At 47.8% G+C, this 21,405-nt stretch overlaps 2 protein-coding genes across 9 annotated transcripts in view; one reads left to right on the top strand and one right to left on the bottom strand.

The window, feature by feature from the left end:
* Positions 1-21,405, bottom strand: part of LOC137521088 (leukocyte tyrosine kinase receptor-like) — a 176,198-nt gene that overhangs the window by 64,643 nt on the left and 90,150 nt on the right. The window contains exon 5 of one of the 7 annotated variants that reach the window (XM_068239873.1): positions 19,066-19,121. The exons of the other annotated variants lie outside the window; for them this stretch is intronic. Within the exon in view, the coding sequence (XP_068095974.1) occupies positions 19,096-19,121 (26 nt within the window). The 3' untranslated portion in view covers positions 19,066-19,095. Of the gene's footprint in view, positions 1-19,065; positions 19,122-21,405 lie in introns of those variants that run through there. 7 annotated transcript variants of the gene reach the window in all.
* Positions 1-21,405, top strand: part of LOC137521086 (calcium-activated chloride channel regulator 4A-like) — a 153,527-nt gene that overhangs the window by 78,831 nt on the left and 53,291 nt on the right. For both annotated transcript variants that reach the window (XM_068239867.1, XM_068239866.1), the window contains 2 exons: positions 7,628-7,808; positions 19,229-19,335. In XM_068239867.1, coding sequence (XP_068095968.1) covers positions 7,628-7,808; positions 19,229-19,335 — 288 coding nt within the window. The remainder of the gene's footprint in view (positions 1-7,627; positions 7,809-19,228; positions 19,336-21,405) is intronic.

The following is a 21,405-nucleotide window of genomic DNA, read 5'->3' as shown; positions in this document are numbered from 1 at the left end:
TATATAGAAATTCCGTTCCGACTAACAAAATCGGAATTATTAATTCCGACCGGAATCACGGAATTAATAATTACGCGGAATTTTCCGACCATGCCTGATAGGGAGTGTGACTGCACTAATTGATCCTAATGCACCAATCAAAATCTGCCATGTCAGCACCTGCACTTGAAGTGGTTGCCTATGGGTAACCCATGTTTGTGAGTATATCTAAATATTTTGCTTTTAACCACAACCAACTTAACAATACTACACCATATTGGGCTCTCGATTTCTCTTTGTTCTTCCAAGCTCCTCACATTGCGATTATTTTCTGGTGAATGCTGCCCACATAACGATTATTTTCTGGTGACTGCTCCCCACATAGCAATTATTTTCTGGTAAATGCTGCCCACATAACGATTATTTTTTGGTGACTGTTGCCCACATAATTATTTTCTGGTGAATGCTGCAAGCATAACTATTATTTTCTGGTGAATGCTGCCCACAAAACGATTATTTTCTGGTGAAATGCTGCCCTTTACGATTATTTTATAGTGAAATGCTGCCCACTTTATGATACATTTCTGGTGAAATGCTGCCCACTTTATGATTTCTGGTGAAATGCTGCCCACTTTATGATTTCTGGTGAAATGCTGCCCACTTTACGATTTCTGGTGAAATGCTGCTCTCTTTACGATTATTTTCTGGTGAAATGCTGCCCACTTTAAGATTATTTTCTGATGAAACGCTGTCCACTTTACGATTTCTGGTGAAATGCTGCTCTTTACGATTATTTTCTGGTGAAATGCTGCTCTTTACTATTATTTTATGGTGAAATGCTGCTCTCTTTACGATTAATTTATGGTGAAATACTGCCCACTTTACGATTAATTTCTGGTGAAATGCTGCTCACTTTACGATTATTATACAGGGAGCACCTATACCTGGCATTACCCACTGTGGCGCGCTTAATATGCCACACTTGCTCCTTTTTGGGGGGGGGGGAGGGGGAGTTGGGAGGGGGTGGTGGTGGTGTGTCCTATAATAACCAGCACTGGGTGTCAAATGCCCTATGTACGCCACTGTGGAGGACAGCAGGATGTTCAGTGGGAGTTCCTTGTTAACCATCTTTGAGGAGGATATGAGCTGTGATGAGAGCTATGGACTGACCAGAACTGTTTGGGATTCACGGTAGCTAACAAGGACAGTTGGAATCAGGGGCTTAACTAGAAATCCAAAGGCCCCCCTGCAAAAATTTGGATCCCCCGGGTGCCCGCTCAGGGTCGTTTTGGGGGGCTAGAGGGGTCGCAGCATGAGGGCAGAGCTTTGCCACACATCAGCGGGGAGGGGGGGGGGTCAGTCCCCCCCTCCCTCACCTTGGGCTCTCCTCTCAGCGCTCCCCTCCCACATCTATCACTAGCAGCAGAGGCGAGCACAAACACATACCTCCATACACCGCGGAGGTCTCCAATCTCTAAGTGCCTACTTCCTACTTAAACAGGAAGTAGCATCAGACACTTAAAGAGTGGATGCTCGGGCGATGGATGGAGGTATGTGTTGCCGCCCGCCGCTGCTGCTATTGATAGATGCTGGAGGGAAGCGCTGAGACGAGAGCCCGAGGTGAGGGGGACTGCCCCTCCTCCCTGCCGATGTCGAATGCTCTCCCCTCATGCTGCGACCTATCCTGCCCCCCCCCCCAAATGGCCCTGAGCAGGCCCCCCCACGGATTCATGGCTTGCAGCCCCTATTGTTACGCCCCTGGGGGTCGTGAGCATCTGGGAGGCCCCTAGACTATCCAGAGGATTCTGTCTACTGAGGTAAGTACCTGACTTTTTCCTTTTAAGATTACAGGTGTACTTTAAACAGACTGTGCTGCAGCAGCACATGCAAGTTAAGTGGTAATTTGGCTAAAAGAGCTGTTATCAGACTTAAAGCGGAATATAACCCTGCATTTCAACTTTGCTCTAAAACATTATTTACAGCATATTATATGCAACCAGCATTTTTTTTTTTTACTAGACTAGCATTCGAAGGGTTACACAGAGTTTTAAAGTTGCATGGAGAGATATGCAGACTCATCCGAAGTTCAGATAGATACATTTAACTAAACAGAATGTAACAAGTGGTAATTGTTACACACTCTTTGGCTGTCCTCCAGTTCCTGCACAGTCAGAGAGAGTGAGTCACATTCTACACTTAGATATATTTATGTAAACAAAATGTATCTATCTGAACTTCGGATGCGTCTGCATATCTCTCCAGGAACTTTAAAGCTCTGTGTGTGACCCTTCGAAATGCTGGTCTAGTAAAAAAAAAATGCTGGTTGCATATAATATGCTGTAAATAATGTTTTAGAGCAAAGTTGAAATGCAGGGTTATATTCCGCTTTAAGGTACCCATAGACACATCAATTTTCACTGCAATCGAATCTGATGTGAATCGATTCCCTTAAAACATTAGTTCACCCAAATAGTAACACCTAATTACTAGCAACAGGGAAACCCTTCATACTATAGACAAACACTCCTAATCTGAGGTCTACCATATCCTATCAGATTATCTGGGATATTCCTGTGGATTGAGATTCACGCTCTCACCTACAACTGACAAAAAGTAGGGATAATAAAAATTGCACCCTGCAGGAAGAAAACACAGAGACAACAGGAGCCCAAATGGTGCAGTATGTCACAGTACCAGAAGCATGTAAAATATGCGAATGTATTATACTCACAAAGGTGGGTTGCAGAAGGGCAACCGACCACTAGAAGCAGGTGGAGATGTATAACCCCGACTCCACTAGGGTGACCAGACAGAGCTGGTGATGGTCGCACTCTTGATAAAAAGCAAACCTCAAATGACCTAAACTGGTCAAAGAGGGTTGATCCCCCTCCAAAAGGAGGGTGAAGGCACAAGGTAAAGGGGGAAGAGGCGCCCAGAGCAGATAAAATACGTTAAAAACAAATAAAATGAAAAAAAGTGAGGTGGCTTACCTCAATGAAGACAAATTCGCGTATTAATAGAATTTTATTGCACTGGCAACGCGTTTCGTGGGTGCATACCCACTTCCTCAGGCCAAATAGCAGTGCCTAATAGTGCTTGTAGCCACAAATAAGGCGCCTTATTTGTGGCTACAAGCACTATTAGGCACTGCTATTTGGCCTGAGGAAGTGGGTATGCACCCACGAAACGCGTTGCCAGTGCAATAAAATTCTATTAATACGCGAATTTGTCTTCATTGAGGTAAGCCACCTCACTTTTTTTTCCATTTTATTTGTTTTTAACGTATTTTATCTGCTCTGGGCGCCTCTTCCCCCTTTACCTTATCTCACCTACAACTGCTTACAACTAACTACAATAAACAGATCATTCATTCCCTCCACCCCCCGGCATCTTCACATCACTCTAGAATCTGTAACCCCAACACTCAATTTCACACTGGTCCTGTCATCTTAGACATTCAATGTCCACACTGCTAATCAGGGGTGTAACTAGAAATCACAGACACCCTCTCTCATCACCCCCACACCCCCATTGCATTCTGCATAGGTAAACTGAGAACCAATGTTATTCAATTGCTCTGTCCATCTCTGATGGAGCAGAACTAGCTCTGCAGACTTCTCCAGCATCACTACGGTACAGAGCACTTGGGGTGGGGTAGAGAGGTTTGGGGCTGGGCACTTCATACTGAATAGAGGCTGTCTACAAATCTTTGTCTACAAAACTTTGCATGATTCCGTATCAGTGGCTGTGCAGATGCAGTCATTAGAACAATTGTGCAGAGAGCTGAATGTTTTTTCTTTCTGTGCTCTTAGTTGTCAGTTTCTCAGGACAGGGAAAAGAAACTTCTCCCACATGGGGCCCCCTGAAGCTTCTGAGCCCTCCTGCAGCTGCATCCCTTACAAAGTTTATGGTTACGCCCCTGCTGCTGTAACCCCCAAAAGAAGGTTACAAAATATAATTGCAGATTTGCCTTCTGTAAAACGGTCACAAGATGGCAGCACTGAGGTTTTAAGCCTGTGGAACTAAAAGGTCACATAGACTGTTGCCAGCAATCCAATATGCAAATTAGGGGAATTTGCTGGAACTTTCCAGAAGCGGCCAGTCAGAGAGAGTTACTGCGCAGGCTCAGGGGGCGGAGAGAACAGGGTGTAGCCGGAGGGAAACAGACTGAGACTGAGAGAGCGTGACAGAGAGCGAAAGCAGAAGGATTTGTGCCAGGAGCTGGTGGTGTGGAGCGGGAAGGAGGTGACACAGAGAGGCCATAGCAGTCGCCCGGACATTAGGAGGGGACCCGGCGGCCATAGAGTGACCAGCGCAGAACAGTAAGGACAGCGGCAGCAGGTTGGACAGTGACCGGAGGCCGGAGTAGGCAGACCCTGCCAACACCCGTGCCATACCAGAGGCCACATACAGATGAGTACAGGCCTGCAGGCCAACCTCAAGCCACATAGTGTGCTTTAAAGTGGTGTTACTAGAGACTGTTAGTGTGCGAAAGCCTTCCACACACAGTGACATTGTGCTAAGAGAAGCTACTGCTGATTATAAGAAGTACATTGCATGTTCAGGCCTAGCTGCTGCTGATAGACATTTGAGAGCCTCCCTAAAGTACCCGCATAGCTGATTCAGCCCCCGCCAGCATTAGGGTCTGGTGTATCAAGAGACATTGTTCTGTCAAGTCCGTTTCAAGCCAGGAGTTAAGTTACAAGTTCTTCAGTTGACGTGTTCTGTAGAATTAAGCAGAGTTTGATATTTAAAGCGAACCTGTCAGCATTACAGTGGAAGAGTGGAGGAGGAGTCACATTGCATCTTGTGATATTAAAGTGTGCTGCAGGAGCGACCAGGTGATACCTGATCAAGCTACAGAGTTAACGTACTTGGATTACAAGTTTTGCATCAACTCTAATTCAGAGTTCATTCAGCTTTAACATCAAAGTGCACTTAAACAAAGTTCTATTGTAATGGGGAGGTGTTGATGGTATAGAGGGGTGCATCGGTCACTTTATATTTTATTTTGCTTTAACCCTTTTTGAATATTTGCTTTATCTTTTATTTTGTTTGTTGTTTTGGGGAGCCCAATTCAGAGGGAAGGTATTTAGAGTAGAATGTATTCAGTGCTACAAATACAACCTTAAAGAGTCTACAAAATCTTGGAGCAAGGTGAATGTCCTGATTGGACCAACCAAAGAACTGTCATCTATTCAGTATCATATTGCGAACTGTCACGAGTTTCCCCCAAGGTTTTGCTGAGCAATATAGATTTGACTTGGTGGCAAGGGACTGAGAACTGATTAGGTATTGGACTGAATTGCTCAGTAGACCAGCCCACTTCCCCAGCCCACGCCCAACAACTGTGAATTGTATATGCTGTAAAGTGGTTGATTGTTGTACAAGACGACCTATTGTAGCTTACTATAATTTCTGTGTAACTAACTATTTCCTTCCGCAGCTTTTACCGGTGCACCGGCAGTGAAGACCAGAAGATTGTGTTATTTGACCTTTGATGTGCAAGGAAAGTGTATTCTGACATTGAAGTGTACTTGATGGACTCTTTTCTACAGTGGCCACTGCTAGGTCAGGAATAAATATTTGATAATTTCATCTGAGTCAGTGTCTGGTGGATTCCACTCAGCCGAGTGCCTGGTGCTAGCGGATAAAGCGTGTTACATTGCTAATTTAAGTCTCATCCTACCATCACTAATTCATTTATTGTGAGATATGTATTGTGTTGTGCTGCTTTATTGAACCCTAGACATTCAATCATAACGAGCCGTTAAGTTCAACTGAAGCATTTCTTTCCTCCATCTATTCTTTCAAACCTGAGAGCAGAGCTCTATTGCCTCCCAGTTCTATTCACTCACAGGAGCCTGCCTCTTGTACATTTCTTCTACACAGTGATGTTGGCTTTGTGTTTATAATAGGTAAATATGATCAATGCTAACATGTTCACAAGATGCTAATTTTATAACAACATATAATTGACATTAACGCGAGTGATATGCGTAATGATCGAATTACGATTATGGCCTTAATCAAAAATTTGTCATTTTGTGAAATTACGCAATATTTGCGTTTAGGCGGCATTTCATAATTATGATCATTTTTCATAATTACGATCTTAATTCATAGTGGAAACAAAATCGGAATTTCGTGTTTCATGCGGAAATTCGGCCGTTCTCGAAATTGTGTTCCAGTCCAGAGGCTCCTGATACATTTAAAGCATACATGTCAAACTCCGGTCCACGGCCCAAATCTGGCCCTCAGAGCCATTAAATTTGGCCCTCAAGTGGTTTCCCCACTTTGCATTATGTTTGCTCCTCTCTAGGCTACCAGGGAAGCTATATTGGAGGTGAAGCCCTTGAACACCAGGGAAGCCATATGGGGGAGGGAGGAGGAAAGCACTAAATACTAGGAAACTGCAAAGGGGATGTAGGGGAAAGCACTAAACACTAGGCAACTGTATAGGGGAGGGTGGGGGCCTCTAGACATCAGGGAACTGTATAGGGGTTAGAGGGGAGCCATTAGGGAGGAAGGTGGCCAGTAGACACCGAGTAGACAACGAGGGTTTGGCTCGTGACTAGGTCCTAGTGAACAATTTCGTCCCACTTTGTATTTGAGTTTGACACCCCTGATTTAAAGTGACGTGTATACTGCAAGGCCCAAAAAAACAGTGTCTCAACATGCATGACCGCTAAGTGCACCTTTACAAAGAGCACCTGTCCTAGAAGTGGCTGCAGGTAGAGTCCCCTGATACATTTAAAGGATACCTAAAGTGACATGTGACATGATGAGATAGACATGGGTTTGTACAGTGCTTAGCACACAAATAACTATGCTGTGTTTCTTTTTTTCTTTCTCTGCCTGAAAAAGTTAAATAGCAGGTATGTAAGTGGCTGACTCAGTCCTGACTCAGACAGGAAGTGACTACAGTGTGACCCTCACCGATAAGAAATTCCATCTTTTTACCGCTTTCTTGCTCTCAGAAGCCATTTTCTGCTAGGAAAGTGTTTTGTAGTTGGAATTTCTTATCAGTGAGGGTCACACTGTAGTCACTTCCTGTCAGAGTCAGGACCAAGTCAGCCACTTGCATACCTGATATTTAACGCTTTCAGGCAGAGAAAGAAAAAAAGTTACACAGCAGTTATTTGTGTGCTAGGCACTGCACATACACATGTCTATCTCATCATGTCATATGTTAGTTCTGGTATCCTTTAAAGCAAGATCATGTGTAGGGGCCTTTGCATTATCAGATATTGCAAGGCCTAAAACCAAGTGTCTAAGCATGCATTTGCAGCAAAACGTGAAATTACGTGACAGAAATTTTGCTTATGGAATTCCGAATTACTGTTTGTATGGCAGTTATGAAATTACGAATTCATGACGTAGTGGCAACATTTTTGTCCATAATTACAGAAATACGAAATTACGCAAATTTTGTCTCAACATGCCAAAAAAAATGTTAGTCTCTCACTGACTAGCTCTATGTATGTGCTAGATCATTACGTGGAAGGCTTATCTTATATTGATTTACAGGTACAAGAATTGTCACTGTGTATACTGTGTAAGTTGTTTCGGAAACTGCCCTAATGTCAGATTAGGAAACTTCAAAATTGATTGCTGTTGTCTTATATCTATATATACCGTCCATTAGGTAAACAAAGGAAATACAGGCTCATCTCATGGCACAGAAATAGTATTATTGTCAGACGGAGAAGACAACTATGATACCAATCTTTGTTACTCTGATATAATAAACAGCGGAGCAATAATCCATGTCATATTCCTTGGACTTAATGAAGAACCAAAACTTGCAAAAATATCAATGGATACAGGTAGGTGTTATCTGCAGGAAAACTATAACCCATAAAAAGAAAATGATTCACATCATTCCCATTCAAGCTTTAACCACTTGAGCTTTCTTTTGGTGGTATTTGATTGCTGCTGCAATTGTTAATTTTCTTTTTTATTAATAAAAAAAAACCTAAATTTTTTATATTTTTATATATATATCACCCTTCCTTTCCCCCTTAAATTCGCCCAACACTACTTAATACACACTACACTACCCATACATAGTAATACTGTATGTCTATGGCAGGGATTAGAATGTGAGCCCTTTCGAGGGACAGTTAAGTGACAAGGCTTTCCTCTGTACAGTGCTGCGCAAGATGCCAGCACTGTAAAAATATTTTATATATAAAGAAAGAAACCAGCCTGCCAGCGCTGATCAGCCACTGGCAGGCTGATCGTTGTGTCCCGCTATGTTTACAGACGGCAGCTTGTGCGCGCGCAAGCTCCCGTTTAATATTGCTCCTCACGAGATGACGCCATATGGCGTGACTGAGGAACAGAGCCACTCTGCAGCCGCCAATCTGCCTTAGGCAGTCGCAGAGTAGTTAATTAGCATACAACTCAGGGCCAATCCTAGACTTTTTGCTGCCTTAGGCAAACTGTGAGGCTTTTTGCTGCCTGAGGCAAACTTCTGAGGCTGCCCCCCCCCCCCCCCCTCGACAATTTACTTTATGTTCTCATTCAGCAAGGGAGCATATGTAACAACTTGAGACAGTCACATGACATGCTGCAGCTCAACACAATAACACACGGACTGACTGGCTAGCTGGCTGCGAGTCTGTAACAAACAATCTGCTCACCCTCCGCCAGTCGGCCGACCTCCATTCCTCTTCACTCAGGGCGGTAGCAGTGTTGCCAACTCATCCCTTTAATTACTGACACATCTAAGTTATACAGGTTCTGGGGCTTCTTAAACATAATCAGTGCCTTAACTACATCTACCTAGCCACAAAACCTGTATAATTCATATGTCTCAGTAATTAAAGGGATGAGTTGGCAACACTGGGCGGTAGTGCCACCTTCTCCCTTCTGCTGTGCGAGTCAAATGAAACACTGATACTCTCCTTCTTTCCCTCTCTTCACTCACTGTCAGACCACTCACACAGCACAACAAGCTGCTTTTCCCCCAATGATGACCTCTTCACCTTGCTTGCTCTCCTCTAGCTTCTCCTTCTACTTTGACTGCATGCTGTAAGTGTTAGGCCCGGTTCACATTAGCGGTGGCCGTCCGGAATCGCCGTGCCGGAGCCGGACCGCTTGCAGAACGGACGGAACGGACGCACGGCATAGCAATGAAAGCCTATGCGTCCGTTCACATGCGTCCGTTCTGCCGGACCGGAGCCGGACCGGATCCGGACCGGATCCGGACTCCGGCATCCGTTCCAACATGCGCTATTTTTTGGTCCGGCTCCTCCGGCAGCCGTATCCGGGGCGGAGCCGGACTGTTGCATCCGGCCAATACAAAGCAATGAGAACCGGAGAGTGCACAACACACTGGCTACAAAATCCGGACGTTCTACCCCACTTCCTATGCATTTTGGATGGGGACCACATGGGCCCAGCGTTCAAAGAGTGGGGCAGCATCGATTTAATGCTGGAGCTCTTTTTGGCAGCAACATGTCTGATATGTAACGAGGAGGCGAACAACAGGAAGGAGAGAATTCCCAGGTATACGAGTAATGCCTGGATCCATGGTCCCAACTGCAGTCTCTGTATCCACGGATGGTCTCCAGACGTCCACCTGTCTCCAACAATGACCCCAGACCCTTCTGCTGACCTCCCAGACCCCAGGTATTTACAGGTTGTTATCCCCTTAAGAAACCGGATCCGGACCGCAACCGTGTTCACACCGCACGGAAACCGGATGCAAACGGACCGGATCCGGACCGGATCCGGATAGGAACCATACGGATCAGGTCCGGTCCGGATACGGTGCGGTCCGGACATCCGGTGCGGTTTTTAAAAAACCGCTAATGTGAACCGGGCCTAAGCAAACAGTACAAACGCGCCTCCCCTGTAATCTCTGCGCCTGATGCAACTGTTTCCCCTTGCTTCGTGAGAGAACAGGCTCTGATACAACTACATAGAAACTGCTCGCTTGTTTCAGACCACATTGGTCCATGGTCATAGCTGAAAAACAGGTTGACATAAATTCCTTCTGCAGACAGTCCCCTACTTTATGGTCCTTTTCCACTAGGGAAGGCAATCCCACATGCAATCGCCACTACCCGCGATTGTGCCGCTATTATCCACAGGTCGGCAATTGCGGTTTGGGAAAGAACAAATTGCATTAATGGAAAAACAGCATCGCAATTTACATGTTAATTTTCCAATCAGATTGTGCCCAGTGGAAAAGAGCCCTAAAAAAACAAGTTAAAATGTTTCATTCATAAAAATAAATGTCTCCATGCACAAAATATTCAGAACTGTTTTTGTTATTACATATTTTTTTTCATTAAAGAGTGGGGTCCCAGAGAAGAACAGTGAACATTTCAGAATAAAATATTAGAACATTCTGTGTGGTTTGTTGACTCTTAACTTTCACACACCAGGCACACACTAGGCCATATGTGCATTGGGTCTATACTAGAGTTGGGCCGAACGGTTCGCCGGCGAACGTGGTTCGCGCGAACGTAGGTGGTTCGCGTGCGGGTACCGCACGCGAACCTTTTGCGGAAGAAGTTCGGTTCGCCCCATAATGCACTGAGGGTCAACTTTGACCCTCTACATCACAGTCAGCAGGCCCAGTGTAGCCAATTAGGCTACACTAGCCCCTGGAGCCCCACCCCCCCTTATATAAGGCAGGCAGCGGCGGCCATTACGACCACTCGTGTGCCTGCATTAGTGAGAGTAGGGCGAGCTGCTGCAGTCTCTCATATAGGGAAAGATTAGTTAGGCTTAACTTCTTCCTGGCTGCATACCTGTTCTGTTCAGTGAGCCCTCAGTCCACTGCATACCTGTACTGTGATCCTGCCACTGCATACCTGTTCAGTGATCCTGCCACTGCATACCTGTTCTGTTCAGTGAGCCCTCAGCCCACTGCATACCTGTACTGTGATCCTGCCACTCCATACCTGTTCAGTGATCCTGCCACTGCATACCTGTTCTGTTCAGTGAGCCCTCAGCCCACTGCATACCTGTACTGTGATCCTGCCACTCCATACCTGTTCAGTGATCCTGCCACTGCATACCTGTTCAGTGATCCTGCCACTGCATACCTGTTCTGTGAACCCGCCACTGTATACCTGTTCTGTTCAGTGGACCCGCCACTGTATACCTGTTCTGTGAACCCGCCACTGTATACCTGTTCTGTTCAGTGGACCTGCCACTGTATACCTGTTTAGTGAACACGCCACTGCATACCTATTGTGTTCAGTGATCCTGCCACTGCATACCTGTTCTGTGAACCCGCCACTGTATACCTGTTCTGTTCAGTGGACCCGCCACTGTATACCTGTTCTGTTCAGTGGACCCGCCACTGTATACCTGTTCTGTTCAGTGGACCCGCCACTGTATACCTGTTCTGTTCAGTGGACCCGCCACTGTATACCTGTTCTGTTCAGTGGACCCGCCACTGTATACCTGTTTAGTGAACACGCCACTGCATACCTATTGTGTTCAGTGATCCTGCCACTGCATACCTGTTCTGTGAACCCGCCACTGTATACCTGTTCTGTTCAGTGGACCCGCCACTGTATACCTGTTCTGTGAACCCGCCACTGTATACCTGTTCTGTTCAGTGGACCCGCCACTGTATACCTGTTCTGTTCAGTGGACCCGCCACTGTATACCTGTTCTGTTCAGTGGACCCGCCACTGTATACCTGTTCAGTGAACCCGCCACTGCATACCTGTTGTGTTCAGTGAACCTGCCACTGCATACCTGTTCTGTGGACCCGCCACTGTATACCTGTTCTGTTCAGTGGACCCGCCACTGTATACCTGTTCAGTGAACCCGCCACTGCATACCTGTTGTGTTCAGTGAACCTGCCACTGCATACCTGTTCAGTGAACCCGCCACTGCATACCTGTTGTGTTCAGTGAACCTGCCACTGCATACCTGTTCTGTTCAGTGGACCCGCCACTGTATACCTGTTCTGTTCAGTGGACCCGCCACTGTATACCTGTTCTGTTCAGTGGACCCGCCACTGTATACCTGTTCTGTTCAGTGGACCCGCCACTGTATACCTGTTCAGTGAACCCGCCACTGCATACCTGTTGTGTTCAGTGAACCTGCCACTGCATACCTGTTCTGTGAACCCGCCACTGTATACCTGTTCTGTTCAGTGGACCCGCCACTGTATACCTGTTCTGTTCAGTGGACCCGCCACTGTATACCTGTTCAGTGAACCCGCCACTGCATACCTGTTGTGTTCAGTGAACCTGCCACTGCATACCTGTTCTGTGGACCCGCCACTGTATACCTGTTCTGTTCAGTGGACCCGCCACTGTATACCTGTTCAGTGAACCCGCCACTGCATACCTGTTGTGTTCAGTGAACCTGCCACTGCATACCTGTTCAGTGAACCCGCCACTGCATACCTGTTGTGTTCAGTGAACCTGCCACTGCATACCTGTTCTGTGGACCCGCCACTGTATACCTGTTCTGTTCAGTGGACCCGCCACTGTATACCTGTTCTGTTCAGTGGACCCGCCACTGTATACCTGTTCTGTTCAGTGGACCCGCCACTGCATACCTGTTCAGTGAACCCGCCACTGCATACCTGTTGTGTTCAGTGAACCTGCCACTGCATACCTGTTCTGTGAACCCGCCACTGTATACCTGTTCTGTTCAGTGGACCCGCCACTGTATACCTGTTCTGTTCAGTGGACCCGCCACTGTATACCTGTTCTGTTCAGTGGACCCGCCACTGTATACCTGTTCAGTGAACCCGCCACTGCATACCTGTTGTGTTCAGTGAACCTGCCACTGCATACCTGTTCTGTGAACCCGCCACTGTATACCTGTTCTGTTCAGTGGACCCGCCACTGTATACCTGTTCAGTGAACCCGCCACTGTATACCTGTTGTGTTCAGTGAACCTGCCACTGTATACCTGTACTGTTCAGTGAACCCACCGCATCAGTGCGCATACCTGTGCAGTTAAGTGAACCCACCTACCTACGTGAGTGCACGCAGTGTGATATACCACTCCGTGCGTACCCGATATGGACAAAACAGGTAGAGGAAGAGGAAGAGGTAGTGGCAGAGGCAGAGGAAGGCCACCCGGCAGGTCTGCGCGAGGTCGTGTAAATGTAATTTCGTGTGGACCTGGCCCACAGTACAGTGCTCGGAAGAAGGCACGTCCCATCACCTCCCAAGATTGTCAGGACGTGGTTGAGTATTTAGCGACACAGAACACCTCATCTTGCTCAGCCACCAGCGCTACTACTAGCACCACTTCCGCTGCATTTGACACTTCGCAAGAATTATTTAGTGTTGAAATCACTGATGCACAGCCATTGTTGTTACAGCCAGATGAATTTTCACCAGCTAATATGTCTGAGTTACGCGGCAACACTATGGATGTAACGTGTCAGGAGGATGAAGGACCTACTGATGGTGCAAGTTTGGATTTGTCTGAGGCAAGCGAAGCTGGGCAGGATGACTACGATGATGACGGTAATAGGGATCCTCTGTATGTTCCCAATAGAGGAGATGAAGAGGGGGACAGTTCAGAGGGGGAGTCAGAGAGTAGTAGGAGGAGAGAAGTTGCTGAAAGAAGCTGGGGCAGCTCTTCGTCAGAAACAGCTGGTGGCAGAGTCCGGCACCATGTATCGCCACCTATGTACAGCCAGCCAACTTGCCCTTCAGCATCAGCTGCTGAGGTCCCCATAGTGCCCACATCCCAGGGTGGCTCAGCGGTGTGGAAATTTTTTAATGTGTGTGCCTCAGATCGGACCAAAGCCATCTGTTCGCTCTGCCAACAAAAATTGACCCGTGGAAAGGCCAACACTCACGTAGGGACAAGTGCCTTACGAAGGCACCTGGAGAAAAGGCACAAACAGCAATGGGATGGCCACCTGAGCAAAAGCAGCAGCAGCACACAAAAGAAAAGTCACCCTCCTTCTCCTCTTCCTCCTTCAGGTGCATCATCTGCTTCTGCCGCTTTCTCACTTGCACCTTCACAGGCACCCTCCTCCACTCCGCCTCTGCCCTTGAGCGGTTCCTGCTCCTCTGCCCACAGCAGCAGTCAGGTGTCTGTGAAGGAAATGTTTGAGCGGAAGAAGCCACTTTTGGCCAGTCACCCCCTTGCCCGGCGTCTGACAGCTGGCGTGGCGGAACTGTTAGCTCGCCAGCTGTTACCATACCGGCTGGTGGACTCTGAGGCCTTCCGTAAATTTGTGGCCATCGGAACACCGCAGTGGAAGATGCCAGGCCGCACTTATTTTTCGAGAAAGGCCATACCCCAACTGCACCGTGAAGTTGAGAGGCAAGTGGTGTCATCTCTTGCGAAGAGCGTTGGGTCAAGGGTACACCTGACCACGGATGGCTGGGTCTGCCAAGCACGGGCAGGGCCGCTACATTACCTACACAGCCCATTGGGTGAACCTGGTGGTGAACGATGGCAAGCAGAAAGCGGCGGACCAAATTGTGACACCTCCACGGCTTGCAGGCAGGCCTCCTGCCACCTCCTCTCCTCCTGCTACATGCTCTTCGCTGTCCTCCTCCTCCTCCTTGGCTGAGTGGCAGTTCTCCTCTCCAGCTACACAGCCCCAGCTCCGCAGGGCCTATGCTGCATGCCAGGTACGACGGTGTCACGCCATCTTAGACATGGCTTGTCTCAAAGCGGAGAGTCACACTGGAGCAGCTCTCCTGGCTGCTCTTAAGAAACAGGTGGATGAGTGGCTGACCCCGCACCACCTGGAGATAGGCAACGTGGTGTGCGACAACGGCAGCAATCTGCTTGCCGCTTTCCATATGGGGAAGCTGACACACATACCCTGCATGGCACATGTCATGAATCTAGTGGTTCAAAGATTTGTGGCAAAGTACCCTGGCTTAGCGGATGTCCTGAAGCAGGCCAGGAAGTTCTGTGGGCATTTGAGGCGCTCTTACACAGCCATGGCACGATTTGCAGAAATTCAGCGTAAAAACATGCCGGTGAGACGCCTCATTTGCGATAGCCCCACTCGCTGGAACTCGACCCTGCTCATGTTCTCCCGCCTGCTAGAACAGAAGAAAGCCGTCACCCAGTACCTCTACAACTGGAGTAGAACGAAACAGTCTGGGAAGATGGGGATGTTCTGGCCCGACAACTGGACACTGATGAAAAATGCATGCAGGCTCATGCGGCCGTTTGAGGAGGTGACCAACCTGGTGAGCCGCAGTGAGGGCACCATCAGCGACTTAATTCCCTACGCGTACTTCTTGGAGCGTGCTGTGCGTAGAGTGGCGGATGAAGCTGCGAATGAGCGTGACCAGGAACCGTTACGGCAGGAACAGGCATGGGACCAATTTTCATCAGACCCAGCTGTTTCCTCAACACCTGCGGCAGCACAGAGGGGGGAGGAGGAGGAAGAAGAGAGGTCGTGTGCAGAAGACGAGTCAGACTCAGAGGATGATGAGCAAGGTGTTTCTTTGGGGGGGGAGGAGGAGGAGGAGGGGACAGCGGCAGGAGAACAACCGCAGCAGGCGTCGCAGGGGGCTGTGCTGCTCAACCTTCCCGTGGTATTGTTCGCGGCTGGGGGGAGGAGGTTGACTTACCTGACGTCACTGAGGAAGAGCAAGAGGAGATGGAGGGTACTGGATCCGACTTTGTGCAGATGTCGTCTTTTATGCTGTCCTGCCTGTTGAGGGACCCCCGTATAAAAAACCTCAAGGGGAATGAGCTGTACTGGGTGGCCACACTACTAGACCCTCGGTACAGGCACAAAGTGGCGGACCTGTTACCAACTCACCGGAAGGTGGAAAGGATGCAGCACATGCAGAACCAGCTGTCAACTATGCTTTACAATGCCTTTAAGGGTGATGTGACAGCACAACGCCAGCAAGGTACCACTGCCACTAATCCTCCTCCCGTGTCCACGCAGTCAAAGACAGGACGCTCCAGCGATCTCATGGTGATGTCGGACATGCGGACGTTCTTTAGTCCAACGCCTCGCCGTAGCCCTTCCGGATCCACCCTCCACCAACGCCTCGACCGGCAGGTAGCCGACTACCTGGCCTTAAGTGTGGATGTAGACACTGCTGTGAACAGCGATGAGGAACCCTTGAACTACTGGGTGCGCAGGCTTGACCTGTGGCCAGAGCTGTCCCAATTTGCCATCCAACTTCTCTCCTGCCCTGCCGCAAGCGTCCTCTCAGAAAGGACCTTCAGCGCAGCTGGAGGCATTGTCACAGAGAAGAGAAGTCGCCTAAGTCACAAAAGTGTTAAGTACCTCACCTTTATCAAAATGAATGAGGCATGGATCCCGGAGGGCTGCTGCCCGCCCCAAGACTAAGTCAGTCCCCGCACACACAGCATCTCTGCCTGCACGCCGTGTGACTGGCTGCCTGGCCTGCCCCAAAAAGACTAAGTCGCTCCCAGTCCCTCCACACAGCATGTCTGCCTGCAGGCCGCTTCACTACCTTCTCCGCCACCACCAACAGGGTCCGGGACTCCAGGCGGATTGCTGAATTTTTTAGGCCGCTGCTAGCAGCGGCCGCTGTAATAATTTTTATGGTGCGTGTACATGACTGCCTAATTTTTCTGGCTGCACTGAGGGCAGCTGCAACAACAAAAGAAAAGGCATGTACATGCGTCCATTCCTCTTCGTGATCATTACCTTGCCGTGGTGAAGGGGCTTGCGTATCACAATGAAGCAATGACCGGCGCCTAGATGAGTGTCTCGGGGGGCACACAAAAGATAATAAGGTCGTTGCTTCATTGTGGTCAGACCAAATTTGATCAGCTGGACAGTCACTGTTCTGTCATTCAGCTACATCAGCCAGGCCGACCATATGGGCTGTAAAGCCACCAAAACCTGCACTCTCGCCATGGTGCGCACCAGTCCAGCACGGCCGTCACTAGTACAAACAGCTGTTTGCGGTGCGTTACACGGTGAGTTTGGTGTGTCAGTGTGAAGCAGTACCTTAATTACACTACCTGATTGATGTATACACATGCAAGATGTTTTAAAGCACTTTAGGCCTGTCATTTAGCATTCAATGTGATTTCTGCCCTTAAAACGCTGCTTTGCGTCAAATCCAGATTTTTCCCGGGGACTTTTGGCGTGTATCCCACTCCGCCATGCCCCCCTCCAGGTGTTAGACCCCTTGAAACATCTTTTCCATCACTTTTGTGGCAAGCATAATTATTTTTTTTTTTCAAAGTTCGCATCCCCATTGAAGTCTATTGCGGTTCGCGAACTTTAACGCGAACCGAACGTTCCGCGAAAGTTCGCGAACCCGGTTCGCGAACCTAAAATCGGAGGTTCGGCCCAACTCTAGTCTATACGCACTGGCTGGATCGGGGATGCTTATCTAATCATTGCTAATTCATGGAGATTAGATGGTACCATAAACTCTCATTCTTAAGAATGGGTTCCCCACTAAACATGCAGATTTGCTCATAGAATGCCTCATGCCCACCAATGGTGGAGTGGGAGCTCTTGAAATGAAAGGGGGCTATATCTTGCATCTTCGTTTTAGAGGCCTCCCCCCACTGCTAGTGGGTACTCTTATGAGTATATTTTGATTTTCCTTAATTGAATGGGTTTAGAAATGCCTCCTCAGCTGTGCTCACTCTCTGCCAGTTGTTAGTTCTCATTGGGCTTGATTCACTAAAGTGTAATTACTCTCACAGCAGTTATCACGCGAGCTGCCGCGCACAAACCTTGTGCGCTTTTCACATGAAACGCGCACGTGATCGCGTGCAAACCTTTGCTTATCAAGTAATGCTGTTTTCACGCAAACCTTTGCTAGCGGCAGCTCGCGTGATAACTGCTGTGATAGCAGTTATCACACTTCAGTGAATCAAGCCCATTGTGTGATATTTCCCAGTGGTTGTTGCAGGGCTGTTTCTAGGCTTTTTGTCACCCCCGGCAAGAAATTCTGTGTAACCCCCCTTCCAAAAAAAAAAACAAAAATCACAAACACTATAGAGCACATCCCATATGATACAAACCATGTACCATGCACTACATGCTGCCACCATGCACGCACCTCAAATAAAAACGGCAGATATAATGTCACCCACAATTACGGTGACCATATGTCCCGCTTTACCCGGGACAGGTCCCGGATTCGGGGTCCCCTGTCCCAGGCTGCGCTATGTTCTGGGAAACTTCCCGCTTTTAGCCGCGTTAGTTTCTGCTGAAATGTTGCCCACTGCGTTATTTTCTGCTGAAATGTTGCCCACATTGCGTTATTTTCTGCTGAAATGTTGCCCACATTGCGTTATTTTCTGCTGAAATGTTGCCCACATTGTGTAATTTTCTGCTGAAATGCTGCCCAAATTGCGTTTATTTTCTGCTGAAATGTTGCCCAAATTGCATTTGTTTTCTGCTGAAATGTTGCCCAAATTGCATTTGTTTTCTGCTAAAATGTTGCCCAAATTTATTTGTTTTCTGGTGAAATGTTGCCCAAATTGCGTTTGTTTTCTGGTGAAATTTTGCCCAAATTGCGGTTTTTTTTCTGGTGAAATGTTGCCCACATTGCGTTTATTTTCTGGTTTCTGGGGTAACTGTTGCTGCATTTATTATTTAATGGTCATAGTTGGCTATATTTGCTGCTTTGGGGTTACAGTTACGCTCCGCGAACGCCCCCTTGATCCCCCACGACCATTTTTCGGCGCCCTCCATTCCCCACTTCCAATCCCCCCCCCCCCCCCCGTCCCAGGTTGGACCCAGAAAAATCTGGTCACTGTACCCACAATACAAGTTCTAACATCATGTCCCCACAGAACAATTTCAGGTATCATGCCCTTCACATGCATTTTTTCTATTTACATTAGCTTCTGTGTTAAAACAGCACTTGGGAAGGGGGTGGAGAGGCTGGGGGCAGGGCAGCTGAAAACAAAACCTTCTGAGCGGGGAGAGGCTATAAACCCAAACTCTGAATGATTTCTTATCTGTAGCTGTGCAGATGTTGTCATTAGAACAATTGTGAAGAGAGCAGAAATCTTTTTCTCTCCGGACCCTTACCACTGTCTCTTGAGACAGGGAAAATGTTTTCTCTGAACTGACAGTAATTTACTGTGAATTTTTCCAGCACTGCGCTCCAAGCCATCTCCTAGAACATCTGTGAGTTTAAATGGGCTGGGTTGTTGAGTGATGTATTCACTTCTTCAAGCGCCTGCTCGTCTGTACCCATCTAAAAAAAAAACAATGAACTCAAAGAAATATTTGTTTAAAATGCCTTTACAATGTTGGCTTTGTATTTCCCTAAAATGAATATAGCTGCGTATTCACATTTTTCAGGTGGTGTACAATATTTGGCCACAGACGAGGTGGACACAAATGGCCTTATTGATGCCTTCACTGGTATTTCAGCTGGAAATGGAATGGTTACTCAGCAATCACTACAGGTACATATTTATGTTTATGAGAAGTTTTATGTAGAGATGTAGGATCCCTCTTCTTCAGTTGTGATACAGCCTACTGCAGTTCAATGCAATACAAGAGTTGTATGGAAACCTAAGGATCACCAACTGTTGATCTGCCAAGTTTCTTACTTTGCCACATCCAAAGGCATGGTCAGATTTGGGGATTTACAAACTCCAGGATATTACTGATAATTGTTCCCTTAAAAAATATGCTGCACTTAAACGTGAAATTAATCTCCCTGGATACATGTATTTCAGATATTTGCAGCTGAAACATGCGTTTCATATGCAATTTAAATCGGGAAGGGGGGGGGGGGGGATTAGATCTTTGTTGGTGTTGTCCCCTGTTGCTGAGGGGGAGATAGCGAAACCATTTTCTATAAAACCCTTTTATTAAGAGGCCAACCCAGGATAGATAGAATCCTCCAGAAATGGCAAAGGGACATTCCTAGCCTATCTGCAGATTCCTGAACAATATCCTATTTTGTTACAAGTAATATTTTGGCCCGAGACAGGATCATAGCATTTAAGCTATCTATCCCCTGCCAGGATACAAAAACTGAACCCCTTAGATCCGGGTCTATGCAACAGGTGTCAGCAATCAGGGGCCGACTTTTTTCATGTGGTTTGGCAAGGTCCACGTATTCGGAGATATTGGGCGCAGGCACACACTGAATTGCAACAAATCCTGGGTATCTTACATGAACTGACAACCGAGACCATATTACTAGGTAGTCTGGTGGAGGATGCCCTCTCTACACATAATAATAATCCGAACATTTGTATAGCGCTTTTCTCCTGTCGGATTAAAAGCGCTCAAGAGCTGCAGCCACTGGGTTGCGCTCAAGAGGCCACCCTGCAGTGTTAGGGAATCTTGCCTTGAACTCCCTACTGAATAGGTACTTGACCTAGCCAGGATTCGAACCCTGGTCTCCCATGTCAAAGGCAGAGCCCTTAACCAGTATACTATCCAGCCACATAAGATGCTAGATATGCTCTAAAAATGATTTCTTCAGGTGGAAACAGCCCATTAATCCCCAGAAAAGGGACTGGGTGACATATGTCCACAAGGAACTAATACTTTTGAAAAGTGTGTATATTAAATGGAGGTGGCGTAAAAAATTCAGGAAAGTATTAAGAGGTTGGATATTCCACTATAAACTGATTCTTGGTGATTAAAGCCTACTGAGGTAGTCATATTTTAGGTATGCACCAGGCATCCCAGAGGGAGACCAAGATTGTTTCGAATCCCTGGGTTGTTACACATTTCTGTTTTTAACCTGCTGTATACTAGTTGTGTAGACCTGGAGACTCGGAATTGACCTGAAGTCAGCCGCATGAGAAGTATGTAACCATGGCAAATGTTGTTATTGTTGTTGTTTTCTGAAGAAAAAAAAAAATTAAAAAATATTCTTAAAGTAAAGGTTCAGGGAGGGTGGGCAAAAAATAAAAATCAAATTCCACTTACCTGGGGCTTCCTCCAGCCCGTGGCAGGCAGGAGGTGCCCTCGCCGCCGCTCCGCAGGCTCCCGGTGGTCTCCGGTGGCGCGCCCGACCTGGCCAGGCCGGCTGCCAGGTCGGGCTCTTCTGCGCTCCAAGGCCCGGAACTTCTGCGTCCCACGCCGGCGCTCTGACGTCATCGGACGTCCTCCGTGCTCTACTGCGCATGCGCAGTAGTTCTGCGCATGCGCAGTAGAGCCCGGAGGACGTCCGATGACGTCAGAGCGCCGGCGTGGGACGCAGAAGTTCCGGGCCTTGGAGCGCAGAAGAGCCCGACCTGGCAGCCGGCCTGGCCAGGTCGGGCGCGCCACCGGAGACCACCGGGAGCCTGCGGAGCGGCGGCGAGGGCACCTCCTGCCTGCCACGGGCTGGAGGAAGCCCCAGGTAAGTGGAATTTGATTTTTATTTTTTACCCACCCTCCCTGAACCTTCCCTTTAAAGAAGTGGCTGCAAATAATTTTTAGGCAGGTAACCACGGCGGCAGGTAACCACGGCAGCAGATAACCACGGCAGCAGATAACTATGGTGCCCTGAAGGTTTCAGAAGTTCACCT

This window comes from Hyperolius riggenbachi, chromosome 6 (assembly GCF_040937935.1).
Source record: "Hyperolius riggenbachi isolate aHypRig1 chromosome 6, aHypRig1.pri, whole genome shotgun sequence".
Taxonomy (NCBI): domain Eukaryota; kingdom Metazoa; phylum Chordata; class Amphibia; order Anura; family Hyperoliidae; genus Hyperolius; species Hyperolius riggenbachi.
This window is presented reverse-complemented; position numbering and strand designations above follow the sequence as displayed.